This window comes from Convolutriloba macropyga, chromosome 15, assembly GCF_964194025.1.
Source record: "Convolutriloba macropyga chromosome 15, txConMacr16.3, whole genome shotgun sequence".
NCBI classification, from domain to species: Eukaryota; Metazoa; Xenacoelomorpha; order Acoela; family Convolutidae; genus Convolutriloba; species Convolutriloba macropyga.
The window spans coordinates 44,652,690-44,673,480 of NC_134482.1; the positions used below are offsets into that span (position 1 = coordinate 44,652,690).

At 35.4% G+C, this 20,791-nt stretch overlaps 1 protein-coding gene across 5 annotated transcripts in view; it reads left to right on the plus strand.

Annotated features, from left to right (window-relative positions):
* The window catches only part of LOC142354308 (uncharacterized), a 63,206-nt gene extending 47,807 nt beyond the window's left edge, over positions 1 to 15,399 (plus strand). For all 5 annotated transcript variants that reach the window (XM_075406572.1, XM_075406576.1, XM_075406575.1 and 2 more), the window contains 7 exons: positions 9,237 to 9,342; positions 10,011 to 10,161; positions 10,574 to 11,044; positions 12,379 to 12,728; positions 13,127 to 13,463; positions 14,005 to 14,258; positions 14,602 to 15,399. In XM_075406572.1, the coding sequence (XP_075262687.1) occupies positions 9,237 to 9,342; positions 10,011 to 10,161; positions 10,574 to 11,044; positions 12,379 to 12,728; positions 13,127 to 13,463; positions 14,005 to 14,258; positions 14,602 to 15,171 (2,239 nt within the window). In that variant the 3' untranslated portion in view covers positions 15,172 to 15,399. The remainder of the gene's footprint in view (positions 1 to 9,236; positions 9,343 to 10,010; positions 10,162 to 10,573; positions 11,045 to 12,378; positions 12,729 to 13,126; positions 13,464 to 14,004; positions 14,259 to 14,601) is intronic.
* Positions 15,400 to 20,791: the final 5,392 nt, after the last annotated feature.

Consider the following 20,791-nt stretch of genomic DNA (forward strand, 5'->3'; position numbering starts at 1 on the left):
GTTACATTTTATCAATGATTCTAGTCACGCTGCGATAGCAAAAAGAGCGGAAGTGAATAAGTTTGAAGCCCGAGTTTTTTCGGCAGTTTTTTAAAGTGAGGGGATAAATTGGTGTGTAAACAAGTTTGAACGGAAATGAACAGTATACACAAAGATCTCACCAAATTTAGTTGCTTTTATCGAAAATTTCAAGTCTCAAAAACCCGAAAATCTCAAAAGGGATGTGGAAAATCTCAAAACTGATTTGTTTAACTGCTTCAAATTTTCTTTTGTCAATGAGAAATTGTAGTTACATTTTATCAATGATTCTAGTCACGCTGCGATAGCAAAAAGAGCGGAAGTGAATAAGTTTGAAGCCCGAGTTTTTTCGGCAGTTTTTTAAAGTGAGGGGATAAATTGGTGTATGAACAAGTTCAAATGCAAATGAACAGTATACACAAAGATCTCACGAAATTTAGTTCCTTTTGTCGAAAATTTCAAATCTCAAAAAAAAACTCGAAAATCTCAAATTTTGGAAGAACTTACACTGGCAATCGCGAAATTGGACAGGAACTGATCCGACTCACCGCCAGGTATTTTTTAATCCCTTTAGGAATCATTTTTCAATTGGCGTTGAAAGAGATTTCCATTTATGATAAAAAGGCATTATTGTATCCGAGCTTGATTCGAAAAAATTCTTCTTGAAAATACCTCAAAGAATGTAAAATGGTAAAACAAAACAATTTGGCTCAACCTTTTTCTTGAAAATTTGTGATTTGAATTTCAGAGAAGCACCTAACTTTTTATAGCTGCGAAGCTGTAAGCTGAGCGGAGCTATATTGCGGTGCTCTTGGCTTTTTTACAATTCAAAGAATTTGAATTGTATTGGGGCGCTGTCTTTTTTTAAGATGAGTTCACACATTTTCATGGTTTTTGAAGTCAAATTGGAGTAGTGATTTTGGTCACGCCGAAACAGGAAGTGGAGCGAAAAAGCGAGTGGTTTTGCGGCGTGAATTTTTTTGCTCTAATTTTAAAGTAGAGTGAGAAAACGGTGTTTGAACAAAAATTCGGTTTCTCGGTAGCGGTTTTTCGTTCACATGCGGCAATTTCACTCTGATTTTTACTGTTTTTTCGATTTTTTAGATCGGATTTTTTTCTAAATGGTTTTTCCAATCCATTCATAGTTCATTCTAGACCTAGTTTTTGTTTGAACCAAATTTCCATTTCTCGCTAATGGTTTTTGTTCAAATGCGGTATTTTTAAATTGATTTTCTGTTTTTATCTGATTTTTTAAGAAATGGTTTTCCCAATTTACTCATCGTCTGTTCTAGGTCTACTTTTTGTTTAGTCAAAGAAATTTCTTTGAAAATATACGCCAGGACTTGCCGGCTATGTTTTTTCTGATGCAGAGGAATCATTGACTAAATGGCCGAGATAAATGATAGTTCATTCTTTTTAATTGATACATCAGTATTTGGCGGAAATTCCATAGATAAGTTTTAAGTTTTTGTGAACAGATCGTTATTCTGCGTTGCGATGCGAAATGTTTAAGAAGCTTCTGTAACTTGATTATTTAACCCGGAAGTTAAAATACTTCGGAAAACCTGGAATGATAAAGCGGAACGAATGACGATTGTTGAAGAATACGCTTGTGCAAAATGCTTTTGTTTGAAAATCAGAAAGGGTTCAAGAAAATTCAATTGCTTTGTTTCCTATTTGTTTTTTTTTCAGTTTAGTTGTAAATTTTTCATTCGATGGGTGTTTTTGGGATCAACCATATTGATTCCGTTTCTCTAATTGGGCTTTAAAATCTTCTGGATTGGCTTTCATCTGACCTGCAACGTTTAACGGAAGTCAACAGTACACACAAAGATATCGCCAAATTTGGTTGCTTTTGTCGAAATTTTCAAATCTCAAAAACTCGAATATCTCAAAAGGGATGTCGAAAATCTCAAAACTGATTTGTTTAACTGCTTCAAATTTTCTTTTGTCAATGAGAAATTGTAGTTACATTTTATCAATGATTCTAGTCACGCTGCGGTAGCAAAAAGAGCGGAAGTGAATAAGTTTGAAGCCCGAGTTTTTTTGGCAGTTTTTTAAAGTGAGGGGATAAATTGGTGTGTAAACAAGTTTAAACGGAAATGAACAGTATACACAAAGATCTCACCAAATTTAGTTGCTTTTGTCGAAAGTTTCAGGTCTCAAAAACCCGAAAATCTCAAAAAGGATGTCGAAAATCTCAAAACTGATTTGTTTAACTGCTTCAAATTTTCTTTTGTCAATGAGAAATTGTAGTTTTATTTAATCAATGATTCTAGTCACGCTGCGATAGCAAAAAGAGCGGAAGTGAATAAGTTTGAAGCCCGAGTTTTTTTCGGCAGTTTTTTAAATTGAGGGGACAAATTGGTGTATAAACAAGTTTAAACGGAAATGAACAGTATACACAAAGATCTCACGAAATTTAGTTCCTTTTGTCGAAAATTTCAAATCTCAAAAACAAAAACTCGAAAATCTCAAAAGGGATGTCGAAAATCTCAAAACTGATTTATTTAACTGCTGCAAATTTTCTTTTGTCAATGAGAAATTGTAGTTACATTTTATCAATGATTCTAGTCACGCTGCGATAGCAAAAAGAGCGGATGTGAATAAGTTTGAAGCCCGAGTTTTTTCGGCAGTTTTTTAAAGTGAGGGGATAAATTGGTGTGTAAACAAGTTTAAACGGAAATGAACAGTATACACAAAGATCTCACCAAATTTAGTTGCTTTTGTCGAAAATTTCAAGTCTCAAAAACCCGAAAATCTCAAAAGGGATGTCGAAAATCTCAAAACTGATTTGTTTAACTGCTTCAAATTTTCTTCTGTCAATGAGAAATTGTATTTACATTTTATCAATGATTCTAGTCACGCTGCGGTAGCAAAAAGAGCAGAAGTGGATAAGTTTGAAGCCCGAGTTTTTTTCGGCAGTTTTTTAAAGTGAGGGGATAAATTGGTGTATAAAAAAGTTTAAACGGAATTGAACAGTATACACAAAGATCTCACGAAATTTAGTTCCTTTTGTCGAAAATTTCAAATCTCAAAAACAAAAACTCGAAAATCTCAAAAGGGATGTCGAAAATCTCAAAACTGATTTGTTTAACTGCTTCAAATTTTCTTTTGTCAATTAGAATTTGTAGTTACATTTTATCAATGATTCTAGTCACGCTGCGATAGCAAAAAGAGCGGAAGTGAATAAGTTTGAAGCCCGAGTTTTTTCGGCAGTTTTTTAAAGTGAGGGGATAAATTGGTGTGTAAACAAGTTTGAACGGAAATGAACAGTATACACAAAGATCTCACCAAATTTAGTTGCTTTTATCGAAAATTTCAAGTCTCAAAAACCCGAAAATCTCAAAAGGGATGTGGAAAATCTCAAAACTGATTTGTTTAACTGCTTCAAATTTTCTTTTGTCAATGAGAAATTGTAGTTACATTTTATCAATGATTCTAGTCACGCTGCGATAGCAAAAAGAGCGGAAGTGAATAAGTTTGAAGCCCGAGTTTTTTTCGGCAGTTTTTTAAAGTGAGGGGATAAATTGGTGTGTAAACAAGTTCAAATGCAAATGAACAGTATACACAAAGATCTCACGAAATTTAGTTCCTTTTGTCGAAAATTTCAAATCTCAAAAAAAAACTCGAAAATCTCAAAAGGGATGTCGAAAATCTCAAAACTGATTTATTTAACTGCTGCAAATTTTCTTTTGTCAATGAGAAATTGTAGTTACATTTTATCAATGATTCTAGTCACGCTGCGATAGCAAAAAGAGCGGAAGTGAATAAGTTTGAAGCCCGAGTTTTTTTCGGCAGTTTTTTAAAGTGAGGGGATAAATTGGTGTATAAACAAGTTTAAACGGAAATGAACAGTATACACAAAGATCTCACGAAATTTAGTTTCTTTTGTCGAAAATTTCAAATCTCAAAAACAAAAACTCGAAAATCTCAAAAGGGATGTCGAAAATCTCAAAACTGATTTATTTAACTGCTGCAAATTTTCTTTTGTCAATGAGAAATTGTAGTTACATTTTATCAATGATTTTAGTCACGCTATGGTATCAAAAAGAGCGGAAGTGAATAAGTTTAAAGCCTGAGTTTTTTCGGCAGTTTTTTAAAGTGAGGGGATAAATTGGTGTGTAAACAACAAGTTTAAACAGAAATGAACAGTATACACAAAGATCTCACCAAATTTAGTTGCTTTTGTCGAAAATTTCAAGTCTCAAAAACCCGAAAATCTCAAAAGGGATGTCGAAAATCTCAAAACTGATTTGTTTAACTGCTTCAAATTTTCTTTTGTCAATGAGAAATTGTAGTTACATTTTATCAATGATTCTAGTCACGCTGCGATAGCAAAAAGAGCGGAAGTGAATAAGTTTGAAGCCCGAGTTTTTTCGGCAGTTTTTTAAAGTGAGGGGATAAATTGGTGTGTAAACAAGTTTAAACGGAAATGAACAGTATACACAAAGATCTCACCAAATTTAGTCGCTTTTGTCGAAAATTTCAAATCTCAAAAACAAAAACTCGAAAATCTCAAAAGGGATATCGAAAATCTCAAAACTGATTTATTTAACTGCTGCAAATTTTCTTTTGTCAATGAGAAATTGTAGCTACATTTTATCAATGATTCTAGTCACGCTGCGGTAGCAAAAAGAGCGGAAGTGAATAAGTTTAAAGCCCGAGTTTTTTCGGCAGTTTTTTAAAGTGAGGGGATAAATTGGTGTGTAAACAAGTTTAAACGGAAATGAACAGTATACACAAAGATCTCACCAAATTTAGTTGCTTTTGTCGAAAATTTCAAGTCTCAAAAACCCGAAAATCTCAAAAGGGATGTCGAAAATCTCAAAACTGATTTGTTTAACTGCTTCAAATTTTCTTTTGTCAATGAGAAATTGTAGTTACATTTTATCAATGATTCTAGTCACGCTGCGATAGCAAAAAGAGCGGAAGTGAATAAGTTTGAAGCCCGAGTTTTTTTCGGCAGTTTTTTAAAGTGAGGGGATACATTGGTTTATAAACAAGCTTTAAGTTTATGAAAGAATTTTGAACTTGCGGCAATTTGATTTCGCGTTTCCCTCTGCTTTCTCTCGATTGCTAATGAAATGTCTTCTAATTGATCATAGTTTCAATTCTCAATGGGCTGCTAATAGTTTTTTTGACTTTTAACTACTTTTTCCAAAACTTATGAGTGAATTATGAGCATTTTGTCGGTATTTGTTGTTTCTTTTGTGGCCCAGTGATGGTAGCTTGGCATTAGCTTAACGTAATTTGTTTTCAATTTTTTTTAGTGGACAAGACTTTCTTATGAGACAAAATTGAATCTGTTTAATGGCTCTAGTTCATAGTTAACTGTTTTAAAGACGTTTGATATACTTGTTTTCAAAAATTTTCGAACTGTTCTGCCTGTCACGGTTGTTCTTTGCTGTCTTTCCACAGTGTCATTACTGATTGGGCTCTCTAATTAGGCACATTTTACTTTATTTTAATGGATTAGTTCTTGTTGAGAGAATTTTAACATTAATTTCATCAAAATTTTTCCGTATAGTGTGTCATTTGGTTGCCTTGCCACTTTGCCTAAGTTTCAAAGATTAAAAAGTATCCTTTAGTCCTAGTTTAAAAGAGTATTAAAATTTTTATCAGATATCTAATGATACATAATGTAGCCTATGGTTTTTCTGATAGTTTTTTTAGCTAATAGTTTTTAGACTTCGACGCCAATGGTTTTCGTAAATAGTTGATGAATTCTTGCACTTTTTCGTTCTTTTTGTTGTACTGTCGTTTATTCTCATTGATGAAACTTCTCAACGTCTCATTAGGCACAGGTGCTTTTTATTGCGGTTTTAGGACGTTTTCAATAGTTTTCGAAAGTTATATATTGAAAATCATTAATGATTGTTTGAATATTGCCCGCATTTGATGTTTGGACTAAAAACAAATTGTTTCTTTTGCTGTAGTGAGTAGTTTATTGTGTCGGTGATTGGAATAGAGATACACCTTTTTTACTTTCACGCTGAATACTTGTTGTAACATTTTGCATTTTTCCAAACCTCATATTTTTTTTTCTGTTACTTTGTCCCTCTTCATTTGTTGACTGTAAGTATATGACGACTTGAGAAACGTTGAGAAATTGATTACTGAAGTTTTGTGTTCGTTCTCTGTTTAAATCAACAACGCATTAATCTATTCTCTACAGCAAAACAAACAGTTTCTTTGTAGTCCCAGCATCATGCAGGCAAGATTCAAATGCTTTGTTGATTTTCAGAAACTTTATCCGTCTAAGAAGATTGATTTTCAGAAATTTTTCTTTTCAGTGCCTTGAAATTTAGCTCAGGAGTTGTCCTGGTTATACAATCTAAATGATTTACTTTATATTGGGGCGCTGGCTTTTAAACTAAAGGTTGGTTCACTTTTATCTGCTTTTTCATATCAATGAGAATTCATTTTGTAGCTGTTAATGTCAAATTGGAGTAGTAACGGGAGTGGAAAAGTGAGTAAATGTGAAGCGTGGTTTTTTTCAAACTACCTTTAAATTGGAGTGAAAAATTGCTGTTTGAAGTTTTTTTGGTTTTTGTTTTTGGAATTATTTCTAAACGTGCCACAATTTGACTAGTTTTTAGTGTTTTTTTCTTAAGTGTTAATAAAATGTTCTTATGAGTTCTACACATGAGTTCTAAATGTGCTCATTGACAATTGCATGATTCTCTCAATGAGCAGCTAATGTTTTTAAGGACGACACTATTTGATGTCATATTTAATGATGACATTTTTTATATTGGCCCGGATTTTTTGTTATTTCGGCTGTCTTAGAATTTAGTCCTTTTAATGAGAGGTATCATCCGTTCCTAATTTGGTATAATGAATCTTACAATTGTTCGATTTGATTGCTATTGATTTTACAGTAGATTTCTTGATTTTAAAAAATCTGAGTGACATTTTGGTTTTACCCGAATTGGTCGGTAAGGACGCGAGAAAACATAATTGATCGTTCAAGTTCATGAATAGTGTTTTTTGGGACCTTAAGACTAATTGTTTCCAAATATTGGCAGTTTTTAGTGTTGCATGAATTACTTGTTCATTTTTTCGTCTAATCATTTAGTCTCATTGATCACAGTTGCCATCTTTCGCGAATGAGGCATTAGTGAATCGAATTAATCGGTAGAGCTCAGAGAATAAAAGTCTTCACTTTGACACCTATTGTTTTTCAAATTACTAGCAGTTTTTGAGATTTACGCGCTCTCGTGCATTTTTTGCCGTATCACGTTAGGCTCCTAAATGACAGTTCTAATCGGCTGCTAATTAGTAAGTCTACTTAATGACTTTAGTTCTTAGCAGTAATCTTTATGACGTTGTTGTTTCTTGTTTTCATAAAGTTTGAGTTCCGTACGATTTGTTGCGGACGCTTATTCTCAGTAATAAAATAGTGTTGCTTATCCTCAACAAAAACGTCTCTAATTTGCCCTGTAATGTGGCTTGTTTGTGGTGATTTTAGCGGTTTTTAAGCAAATGTTCTCATTGTACAAGAAACCATTTGTTTTTGAAAGGTTTCAGTGAAATTTTTAACTTCTCCTTCATTTGTTTCTTTTTGTCTTTTCTACCTAATGGAATTAATAAAAAGATATTTGTATCACTTTAAAGTTGTATGCTGTCTTTTTGTTAAGGATTTTATTTTGTAGTTATGTGTTCGCAACTGGTTTTCCAAAAGATTTATTTTTATGTTCCCTATTTTTATGTTTCCTAGTTGATTGCTGCATTGTGGTATGGTATGATTTCCGTACGGCATACGCGTTCTAATGACCGGTAGTGTGAGTAGTTGTATAAAGTGTGAAATGACTTTGACTATATATATTTCATTAATTTTGGCAATTTTTATTTATTTTGACAATAACACTTATTTCTGAGGACAATAACACTAATAATATTAAGAGATTTTATTAAACACTTGCTTTTACAAAAAATCCACTCTTTGTGGTTTTTGCTTTTTTTGCTTCTGCTTATTGTCTGTGTGCAAAAAGCTATGTATAAAATGCCATTTTGTGTTCTGTTTTTTTTCTCGATTAATTGTATAATATTTAATTTATATAACTCTGTTGTGATAATTCTCAATTTATGTGAATTTTTTTTTGGCTTGTCATCCAATTCTTCTATTAGTCAAATGAGTTTCCAAGGGTTGCATTCAATTTTATGGATTTTACTTCAGGTCTTGTCCTGCTATGTTTTTACAATTCAAAGAATTTGAATTGTATTGGGGCGCTGTCTTTTTTTTTATGATCTGTTCACACAGTTTCATGATTTTTGAAGTCAAATTGGAGTAGTGATTTTGGTCAAGCCGAAACAGAAAATGAAGCGAAAAAGCGAGTGGTTTCGCGGCGTGAATTTTTTTCGCTCTAATTTTGAAGTAGAGTGAGAAAACGGTGTTTGAACAAAAATTCGGCTTCTCGGTAGTGGTTTTTTGTTCACATGCGGCAATTTCACTCTGATTTTTACTGTTTTTTCAATTTTTTGGATCCGATTTTTTTCCCAATCTATTCACAGCTCATTCTAGACCTAGTTTTTTGTTTGAATTAATTTTTCATTTCTCGCTAGTGGTTTTTTGGGTTCACATGCGGCATTTTGACATTGATTGTCTGTTTTTTCTTATTTTTTTATCTGATTTTTTCTAAAATGGTTTTCGCATTTCACTCATAGTTCATTCTAGGTCTAGTTTTTCTGTTTAGTCAATGAAAATTCTTTGAATTGTACGTCAGGACTTGTCCTGCTATGTTTTTTTATTTCGTCGGAAAGATTTTAGCTACGACCAGATGTCGTCACGTCGTAGCTAAAATCTGCTTATTTTCTGCATGGCGTGCATGAAGTCATTTTTCACTTGGAGCTGGTTTTTTTGTTCATGTGAGTGGAAAATGTTTGGGTCACACGTGACTTACCTCGCTCTATAAGATGACTTCCATATCTCAAATTGACTTCAATTACTTTTATTTGAGGATTTCAGCTGAAATGAATATGTCTCAATATAATTGAAGGTTATTTGAGGGCAGCTTTTATGAAAATGACTTGATTAACTTGAGATATTGCGGTTTTTTTCTTAGTAATCTGCCAGCAATGTTCTTAACCGCTTGTACTCTTATTATTGAATTAAAGCATTTTGCGTTCCTAAGGAGGGCAAAGTGAAAATATGGCACCCAACGTGCGGCAATTTTATGTAGATTATTTGGATTATATGTTGTATATTTGTTCAGACACAAAGAGGCGTGTGACATATTGGCAGATGTGACTACAGCATTCCGCAGATTCTCGGGCTCTGCTTCTTCTAGAGCAGGATCCCCCGACACTCACCCGAATCAGGTAACGCTTCTCTTCCTTCCACATACAGTGCTCAGTTAATCTTGATAAACTACACGTAATGCATCTTTGCAAGTCTTCCAAGTTCTTTGTTTCCTTGATGAAAATTGTGATTCATTTGCAAAATCTTGTTAAGCTAAACCTTCTGTAATGGTAAAGTGACTCTGTTTGAAGTCACTGAGAACTTCTGGCGTTTATCGAGAACCGCGAAGTGGCTCGAGATATTAAGTCAGAATTTCGAAGTGACTTATGCAGTCTCGTAACCATGCTTAAAAGACGAAACGCGGACGTTTTAAAAGGACAAAAGTCAACGGAAATGGAAGTCAACTTCTGGCTAAGTGGGAACTTGTGGTATTTTAACTTCTGGCACTGCAGACTTGCGGCATTTTAAAATGTGTTTTAACGCTAAGTATTCCCGTGTCTGCTTAAGATTATGGCAAACTATTCGTTGAATTTTTTAATTATTTTTTTCATCATAGTTCCTTTAGCTTCGGTCACCAATATAGACGGAGCCGTCTGTTTATAAATCATAAATTTTTTCATATAAATTTGAAGCAGGAAGAATTTCCTTATTTTTTTTTACCATGAAAAAGTAATTTGATCTCATATATAGTGTGTAATTTTCGGCGTATGTGTAATTGTAGTCCATTATATAATGTGTGTGTTGACAGGCTAGTGTGATAGACAGAGTGTCTAAGCAGTTCCAGAAGGAGTGTGAGAGTGCGAGGAAGGAGAATGATGAGCTGAAGAAGAGCATGGAAGACATGGGGTACAAATATGGAAGTAGCATTCAAACCGGCAGACGGGGAAGTGTAGGAAAAAGTAAGAAAAGGGGGGTACTTTCAGGGATTCACATCAACCCCATCTCAACCCACCCCTCTACCTCAAGAAAACTCATATCAACCCCACCACGCCCCCCCCCCCCCTCGACCTTACCCCGAGACAATGGTGTGAGAAGTGTCTTATCAATTTTACACGATAAAAACTCACATAACGTGAAATTATTACTTAGTGAGCTTTGATGAGATCTTGCATGAAAAAACTTTAGTTTGGATCGTTTCAGAACTGACACGATAAAAATTCCCAAACATCAAACTTTGAAGTACTGCAGCGAAAAGAAGATTTAAAAGATTCATTCACGCGAAAAATTTCGCAAAACTTCTCACAAAAAATTATCCGAAAAAATTTTCAAATTTTGGCATATCGTATTGAAGGTTTTTGATTCTTCTTTCAGTAAAACGAATGGACACTACTGAAACTAACAAATACCTCACAAAGGCCGCCAGATCAAAGGAGTTATTCATTTCTTCTCTAATGCAACAGAGGAAATTCATGTGTGTCTTCTGTGCATCCGTATGTGGAATTGTAGACCACGAACTACGAATGGCCGAAAAACTCTCGGGTTGTGAGGCTATTTACTGCAACCTCGTCAAGAACATCACTCATATTGACAAACTACCCGAACATGCGTTGAACGACATCAAAGTCGCCGGACAAGTTAGCAGTACGGACGTAGTGTTCAAATCCTCGGCATCGGTTACGGGTTCCGCCCCACAGGGTGGAAATGGTGGAACTGTAGGTGGAGAGCCGCAGTATGATTCGATAAGCCAGACCAGTTCATTGGGTTCGAGTAGTACCAGTTTGTCCACTAATGGAAGTAGTACAGATTCGCCCAGTGGGACCACATCCTCTTTAGCAGATTCAGGTTTTGTTTCTTTCTCAGCTCTACGCCGCCCATCCCACCTTTATTTTGACATAAAGCAACATTCGCACCCCTTTTTTACTCTTAGCAACATTGTGCCATCTCTCCAAGACAAGAGCACATAATTCGGGGATCCCTTTTCCCGAAATCAGTTATAAATTGTTTATTAATAGACGCACAGCGATAGCTGGGGCTATTATTGGCCTTCTCTTGGTTTTTACAATTCAAAGAATTTGAATTGTATTGGGGCGCTGCTTTTTTTAAGATCTGTTCACACATTTTCATGATTTTTGAAGTCAAATTGGATTAGTGATTTTGGTCACGCCGAAACAGGAAGTGGAGCGAAAAAGCGAGCAGTTTTGCGGCGTGAACTTTTTTCGCGCTAAATTTAAAGTAGAGTGAGAAAATGGTGTTTGAACAAAAATTCGATTTCTCGGTAGTGGTTTTTTGTTCACATGCGGCAATTTCACTTTGATTTCTACTGTTTTTTTTTCGATTTTTTGGATAGGAATTTTTTCTAAATGGTTTTCCCAATCCATTCATAGTCCGTTCTAGGTCTAGTATTCTGTTTAGTCCATGAAAATTCTTTGAATTGTACGTCAGGACTTGTCCTGCTATGTTTCTTTATTTCGTCGTCGCGATTTTTGTTACGACCATATGACGTCACAACCACTTCAAATCTGCTTTTTGTTCATTCGATCATGCAATTTTAACTGAAGTGCGTGTGTGACGTCATTTTTCGCTCTTAATGGAGCGAGTTTTTTTGTTCATTCGCGTGATTAAATTTTCGGTCACACTTGACTTACCTCACTCTCAAAAATGACTTCCTCACTTTGAAATTGACTTTTATTTACTTTAATTCACAGAGATAAGGTCAAATGGGTGTGTGTCATTTTAAATGAAGGTTATTTGAGAGCAGCTAATACAGTCAGCAAAAATGTATACTGATTTTTAATCGAAATGTAACATATCAGCCTTCAATGAAAAGACGATTTTTTGGTCTGTCTTTTTTACTGTTTTTTGAGACTGCAGATCTACGAAACTATTGCGGCTATTTTCTGGCAATATGCCAGCTATGTTTTTAAATATTAGAGTGTAAAGTGTGAGCAATTTCTCACAACCCCGGGTAGCAATTAACAAAAACAACTCATTTGCAATTGCAACAATTTCAACGTACTGTCTGCCGAGAAATGTTATTTTTCCAATTTTCATGGATTTATCATGCTACAAATTGCTAACATCATAACTAGTTCGTAATGAAAAATATTAAGCCTAAATTGGTCATAATCGATATAGTGCAACTTAATTTTGGAATCCATTCAGGAATTTTACTTCAGGTTTCCCCTCCTCCCGAGAAAGTTCCCACGACGACCCGGACTACAGAGACCCCGCCCTCTACTTTCCAAATGGGGCACGACCCTCGGGGGCTAATATGGGCACAGTCCGGGGTAACAGTAACATTCCCCCTGGCGTACCAAACATGCAGCAGATGAGTTGCCAGATGACATCTAGCCAGTCGAAACTGTTCAGTGTACCCGCACCTCCCCCAAGACGCGGGTCTGTATGTCAGCCACCGTATCCTCCCAGCGGCAGTGGTGGGGGTACCATGTCGCGAGGAAGCGCGGAGAAGATAGCAACTGGGAACTATGAACAAAGCGTAAACGCAAATGGAAATGGTGAAAATCAGGTTAGTGTCTTCCACATACCCCCACCCCCCTAACTTTTTTTTATACTGTGTTGTTGAATACAGTTTCTAAAACGTTGTCGACAGCTTGGTTTCGGACTATTTTCTAGAGTATTACTGGACCTGGTCATGTATGACGTCAAAGAATTGATGAAAAATCTTAATATGACCGGAAAAATGAACTTGTTCAAATATAAAATTGTCACTATCAATTCTTGACCGTGATTTTGTTACGGTTTGATGAACTGTATCGAAAGGGTAGGTAATTTGTCAATTTTCTATCCGGATGTTAATAAAGATTAGCGCAAAATTTATGAGGTAATTGAAGAAGTATGGTTTGACTGTAAGAACCAAGTTTGACTGTTCCAACAACAAAATTGAAGTGAGTCTTTTTCATACAGGTGAACAACTTGAACCAGCAGCAGCAGCAACAACAACAGATGTTTGACATGAACAGCGTAGTGAGACCATATTCGGTGACAAACGCAACACCAACGAACACGTTGTCCAGTACCAGCAGTTACAGCATCCATCAATCAACATCCCAATACCAATATCAACTCCACCAACAGCAGAGACTGAGCCAGCCTGTCTTGCCCTCTTCATGTTCACCCTCTTCCCCCTCCTCATCAACATCACAAATAAATAGTATAAACAATAGCAGAAACTTGTCCTCAGCACCCAACACACCAGTACAGATGATGGAACCCAGTGGACATGGATTCCAATCAACTCCAGGTATTTTGGCGACCAACCACCCCCTCCCCCACCGGGGCTGCCAATATGCGTCATCCTCAATCTTAGCTTCGTTTTGTTTGGAAATTTTGGAGACTTGGGATGTTTGAATTCTGTGTATGACAGCGAAGATCAGTTGCACGCGGCAATCTTAGTTCAGAGTTTAAAAAGAACTGACGTACTTCTTATCACGATAGCATAAAAAGACTCAAAAATGAACTTCAGACTTTGAGTGTTCGTGCATTTAAGCAAAAGAATGCTATTTATTGTTTAAAATTTTCTGGGAAATTGTAGTAGGATAAGATTACTCTGACATTTAACTACAGTTTTCAACCTTTCAATCTTATCTGCTGATATTTCCTTTTTTGGAATATAACAATCTTAGCCTTTTTGTTATTTCGCATTGTACACCCCCAGCCCATGCACCCCACCCTACGCAGCTGGGGGGGGGGCATGAATGTGTAAGTCCTCAAATTACTCTAATCATAGTATAATGAGAACTGTATTTCTTAGGGGCTATAATAACTCCTTTTTTTCTCTTTAGGAAATGAACAAAGTTCCTCCTGCAACGAAGACATCTGGGTTCCAAGGGAGGACTTCCGCAGTGTGCTCCGAAACGAGTCCCCTACTCAGTCCTGTATCAGCAAATCCCAGAGCAGCTCTACGGACACTTTGGAAGCGGCGGATTCTCCGTCCCAGACTAGGAAGAGTCACATGTCACGTGACCGAATGGGCGTTAGTGACTCATTAAGTTCCTCGACTGATACCCTGGATGATTCGGCATCCTCTCCTAACAAGGTAATTAGCGTATCTAAATAGAAACTATTTCTTCCTGCAACACCCCTGCTTCCTTCGTTTGAATATGAGCATTGTGATGTTTGACCAGTGCGACGTTTTCCGTAAGTTACCAAAAAATACAAGATTTCCTTCGATGCAGGTATTTAATAGCAATTTTTGGTAAGTTTTCGTTATAACTACCGGAGTCGGAGAAAAATAGCCAAGAGGTGGCAAAATTAGAACAGGATAAATTAAGCAGATAGATGTCTTCGTTGTAATTCCTAGCGGCGAAATTTACTGAGAATCGTAATAATCCCGGGAGGGATACTGCCGAAAGTTAGTTCAAAAATGCTTATTGTTTTAGGCATCCTCGAATTCTGCCTCGGTTTTCGGTCCAACTATCTTACATAACTACACACGGTCGCCCGGTCGAAGTGTCCCCCACTCGAGCACGACTCAAAATTTGACCTCTGACGCCACAGAGTCAAATGACCATTCAACCTCGTCGACCAATCAGATCCCTTCTTATGAGCGCGTTCAATCGGACGACAGTGCAGAAAACCGAACTTTAACCTCAAATATTGATAGTGAAAGTCAAAAAGAGTTTTTATCCGACGTCAGTCTGAAAAGTTGTTCAAGCTCTGATAGCGAACAGGCTTATACTACAATAAAGCGAAGTCCGAAACAGAGTGACACAAGTTCAACTGTTATTGACAAACCAGCCGATTGTTTGACAATTTCAAGCGAAGAGAAGTTATCGGAAAAAGAGAGAGATTTTAACGAAAGTTTCACGGACGAAGAGGCAAGTGATTTTATGAAACAGCTGCGTCAAAGACGGAGAACTTTAAACGCTGTTGATAAAAATAGCCTACCATTCTGGGAAAAATACCAGGAAAATAGCAACGAGTCCAATGAAAGTTCCAGTTTGTCCTGATCGAATATTTTCCCTAATAACTCCAAGTCGATAGTTTTGATATTAATGTCTTTTTTGTACTTCTGAAATATTGGATTTTTCTCATTTTATCATTGCGCCACCCGACATTATAGACTTTTAAATCTTAATAGTTTCGGCAAAATCGGAACATTTTTATTTCGGCAAAATCGGAAATTTATGAAACCGACCCGTAGATGTACTATAGTGTGAGCCCACTCAAACGAGGTGGAGGATAAGGCGGGGGGGGGGGGGGTTGGGTTGGGGTGGGCGGCGTGAGTGAGAAAAGATGTACCTTTATCTTCTATTCCTTAATGGCCAAATTTCAATTATAATATTTGACTTTCGTTAGACGAAATTAGCGTATGTGCTGATTTAGGCATTTTGATATTCTAGACATTTATGATCCCAGCATTTGATTGTGGATTGGTAGTTTATTTTTTATTTTTTTTGCTTTGATTTGTTTAGATGTTTACGTTTATTTATGATTAGTTATAAAAAAACAAGCGGTTAATTTTCTCTGATATAATTTCCTATCGCACTAATTCATCTTGCCGGTATTTATGTTGACTTTCCCGTTTTGTTATTATTTATCTTCTCCCAGTTATTGTTAAATGAAATTCAGTGGACTTTAAATCAAGATTTATGATTCTGAACTTGTTTCTAAATTAGAAAGGCCCCCCGACCTTTCACACCTTTCCATTGCCAAATTAACCACAGTGCTAAAATACCCAAGCATTTAACCCAGTAAAAATAAGAATAATTCGTCACTTCAATTTCTTTATTGATTTCGGATTTTTGTTTCCATTAATCCGACCACAAACGTTTAGCTGTTCTGGCACGTTGGGTGATTTGGCGTTGTTTAAATTGGGAGTAATGTACCCCCCCCCCCCCCAGGGGTTGAATTTTGCCATCATTGTCGATATTTTTGCACCTTTATAATGTTAAAAATTGTAAGGACAATTATCTACCACTCCTCAAAAGGATATGCAAACCATTATCAGTTCAAACACAGGGGTTTGTTCAGACATGAAATTTCTATAACGGGTGGGAGGGGGGGGGGGGGGGGTTAACGGTTCCCTAATTTGTCCTGATGCGGCGAACGCAAAGTAAGCCGATAGGCAAGCAAGCCGACAGAAAAGCAAGCCGAAAGTTATGTAATAGTTATGTAATCTATCAGAAATAATACATTTTCATCCGTTACAATCAATACTGCGCGTAGTATTATAGTGCATAATGTATTCCAATGCACCAAAGAAACAAAAACGCGTCAATTTTTAGACATCTAGTGGGTACGGGCCTCAGCAGACCGCTGTCCACGGCCATGCCTCTCATCCGCTGTGGGATGCAATCCGGAAATAGCGGGCCGGTTATCGCGGCGAAACGCGCCCACCGGCCCGCCAGGAGCAACTTAAAATACGGGTATCCAAAAATTTTTCGGCTTACTTGACCTCATTTTCAAAATTCGGCTTGCGTGCCTATCGGCTTGCTTGACCGCCACCTCCTGATGCCGTTCAAAAATTAGACTTGACGATTTTGCACATGAATGTGAAGTGAGAGTATTGCTTCGGAAGTAGATAATATTTATATAGTAGGCAGTGCTAATCATTGAAAGTGATTTGCCCACTTTGTAATCTTAAATGTTCCATGCTATCAGCTATGGCTTCCGTATTATTATTCTCAGCAAAACGGAATAATAAATTTTTAAGGAAAATGCCTTTTTTTAAAAAAAAATAGCGACTATCGGCTACAAGGCTCGAAAAGAGTTCATTAAAAGCTGTAGTTCATTGAAAAGTTATTCAACATCTCGCCTTCTCCTTTCAAAAGGTTTTAAATGATGCCACCTAAGTTAGAATCGAACGCCCTCAAAGAAAACCATCAATATTGCCAAAGAAAAAAGCCAAAGAAAAAGCCCCACTTGGGCTGGCATGAAGTTATCCCATAAATGGAAAGTTTTGGACAATTTTCGGGTAATTATCGGTTGATTTAAAAATCTGAAATTTCGGATTTCGCGTGAAAATAATGTCCATTCAGTTTATCGGAAAACTGTTAGCGGGCTAAAGATAAGCAAATACTTCGAAATTGAACCAGCACTGCTTTAAAACTAGCATCTCTGTTTGCAAATGAAACCTCTGCATGTTGACCTCTGCTTAAATCGATTTCAAACTCCTGATCTTCAGTATCTGATATAGCCATTCTCTGGTTCTTTTTTCGCAATTCTTCATCTCTGATCCTGTTCAAGTTGAACAGGTAGAATTTATTGTCAAGCTCTTTTGAAATTTATTTTCTCAATTTACATTTGGCTAGTCATCATTTCAGCAATGGTCGCGGATTTTTTTCTACATAATGATAAGAGTAAGATAATATTATAATGTTGTTCAAAAACGAAAAGAAACACTTTTTTTTCTGTATGAAACACTTCAACTAGGTGAATGATCATTAATTAAAGCAATAATATTTCCAAATTTACCCCAAATAGAGACGAGAAATTTGATTCAATTGAAAGGATTGTAATTTCACAATGAAAGTATCATGAATTGTCACTTGTGTGTCCTTGCTCAATATTTTAATAATTTTAGAATTGAGCTTGACAGTGAAACAATGCTAACAATTCTAACAACTATTAAAGCATATCTCCAATTCGTCAAAATGCCAGTAGAACACCAAAATAAATTTGTTTTTGTAAATTTAGCATCTAATAGGGCTTCATTTCTAATTGATGGGATTCTTCTTTCAAGCAAATTTTATGAAAAGTATTCAACTTTTTATTATTCAATTGCGGTTGGAAAACGTTCGCAGGTTTGAAAACATTCACAATATAGCAAATTCAGGCCCAAGTACTTCCTCAAGGTGGTGAGAAAGTATCAAAAATTTGAATGTTGACTGTCTTTGTCTATTGAGAGCGTGTCAGAAAATTTTCTCCGCAGAACGTAGAAGAGAGTTTCTTTTCACATTTTATTGGCAAAAAGGAATCCAAGAATGTTTTGATTGGATGATACAGAAGGCAGAACCATGAAAAATAAAATTACCATGTGATTCTAACTGTACAAAAAAATTGAATTCTCATGCTGCTGCATTGAATTCCTTATGCTGAAAAAATAAACATGAAAGCAGCGTTGACGCTCTTGAATCTTCTTCAAAAAACTCTCAGAAAAATTAATATTGCAAAAACTTACTATTGTTCCCAAATTTTCTAAAGTTGGTGGACAATAAACGCGAGGCCAGTTTTCTTTGTCAACAAACATTTTTTTAATGGTCAGACGCTTTTTACAACGGCTTTTTCTCGCTTTTTGTTTACTCAAAGCAGCGAAAAAAATATTACCATTGCCTCACAAGCTACTTTTGATTTTTATATAAAACATAAACTTTATTGCCGGTTGAAATAGGCGAGACGTATAGTATTAATTTATTGTAGAGTATTTTGAAAAAAAGGTTGAATTATAAATAGATAAAAAACAGAAAAGTTCAAGTATGTTTTGATTTTCCAGTGGATTTTCTCCCTTATAATTATTAAATTAAGCTGTTAAATTTTTGAATTGTTCAGTTCAAGAGGGTTCTAACATAACCAAACAAGAAAAAGGTACTAAAACATGCATATCAAAAAGAAAATTTGAACAGAAATTAATTAAAAAAATTAAGTGATGTGGAATTTTGAACCCCTGAACTACTGTCTTAAAAATTATTTATCTTGTAGTTGTTGTTATGTGCTTAAATTGAATCCATTTGATTGGTTGTGATACAACTGGTGTGCATGAAAACTATAAGAGAAATAAAGAACAAGAAAAAACAGAAAAAATTGACGCACTTCGTTGATCTTTCTGATGGTTTCCCTGGGCCTTTTGAATACATATTTATGTGTGTAAATTAGGACTTTTATTTTATCGACTATTTGATTCAGTGGAGGCAGTATTTGAACTTTTTAAAAACATTTTTGATTTATGAGAACAAATTTTTTGAAGAAAGAATTTTTGTCAATTTCTTTGGGTTCTTGCGGTGATTTCATATCCTATAGTTCATTTAATTGATCTGCCACAGAGCTGAAAAAATGAGGGATACTTGAGACCATCTAGATTCGTCTGTCGATTGATCTTGACGCAATCGACTTTCTAAATTAAACTCCCGACTGACTAAAAATTGACTATTTGTTACAAGAGGCAGCCAATTGTATTTTTTCTAGATTTATTAAGAACTCAAATCATGATTATTTGGAAAATAGAAAAATTTTTTGTAAATATCTGCGCAAAGTCACGCTCTAACTTGAAACGCTGCATCCCAGTTTTTAGATTATTCAATTTCACATTAAATTTACTGAATTGTTTCTTTAGTGGTCGAGAAACTTAACAAGAGAAGTTTTACCCCAAGTTAAAAAAAAACAAAGAAGAATGTTTTTCATTTTTAATTAATCTTCATTTGCCGTCAAGTTGTTTAGAACATGGTATCATGTCTGATTTAAGTGAAGTTTTGTACTTTTTGTTTCTTTTTTAAAATCAAACAACTAAAAAAAATTACTTTTCAAAGTAGTTTTTTTTCTATTTTTCTTTAAAATACTTCAAACCGATGTCTTTTGAATAATTAAGGTTTCCATTTTACTTGAATTGATAAAAGATGGAAACCTTGTAACAACATTAGAGCAAATAGTTTGAGAAAAATGGACAAAAAAGGTCTTGATTATTTTGTCTCCAGTTATTGAGAAAATTTAAAAGATTTCAATCGTGTAGAATCACATAATCAGCCGGGGTACTACGCTCCAGGCTCTACATATTGGAGGCCCAGCGCTTTCTACGTACACGAAATGCAAAATATGCCAACTGGTGCAAATGGTGTTTAATTTAAACATACTCTTTTATTATATAGGTAGTCGCAATGAAGAGGCCTCTTAACATTTTTTTTCAATTTCTTCATTTAATGTTTTTACACATTTTTTTGAAAATAATAATGTTTATTTGATGTACGGTAGGTTATCGAAATTTCAATTGTAGTTGAATTTTTATTGGAAATCAGGTTGTTAAATCCAACGTGGGCTTGTTGCATGTCGCGACTCGTATCCTTGTTCACTGGGAATATTCCCTGAAAATCTGCAAGTAAGCCCTACCCACCCAACGGCATCTTTAAATTTTTAACCTAATACTGCTCAATCTTGAAGACTGAAAACATAGACAAACTTTTGAAAATTTGAACTTCATTATTCTTAGGAAATTGCGGAATTAAAAAATCTCCAATTAAATTAAATTACTTTTTGAAGGTATTTTTCCGGTGATGTTACTTGCATTATTTTTCCATGATTGATATATCGATCAGTTAAAATCGAATGAACAAAAATTCAGCTTAATCGGCACGTTACCCCCCCCCCCCCCCCCCTGGACAATGATCCAATATATATTTCGTTTCGTCTTCGAAAGGGTTATCTACTGGGTTTCTACTGAATTGAAAACCGGTTGTTTATAAATTACCCTAAAAGAAAACATTTTGTCCGTATCTCAATGACACCCCTTTTTGAAACAAAACAAGCGTTATTGAAAAGATATGAAGAATTAGAGTGTTTTCTTTTACTAATACGACTTTTGTTTGTTGAGCGAATTTTCATCTCAAATATCTGCTTCGTGTCAGTTTGTGGATCATTTTT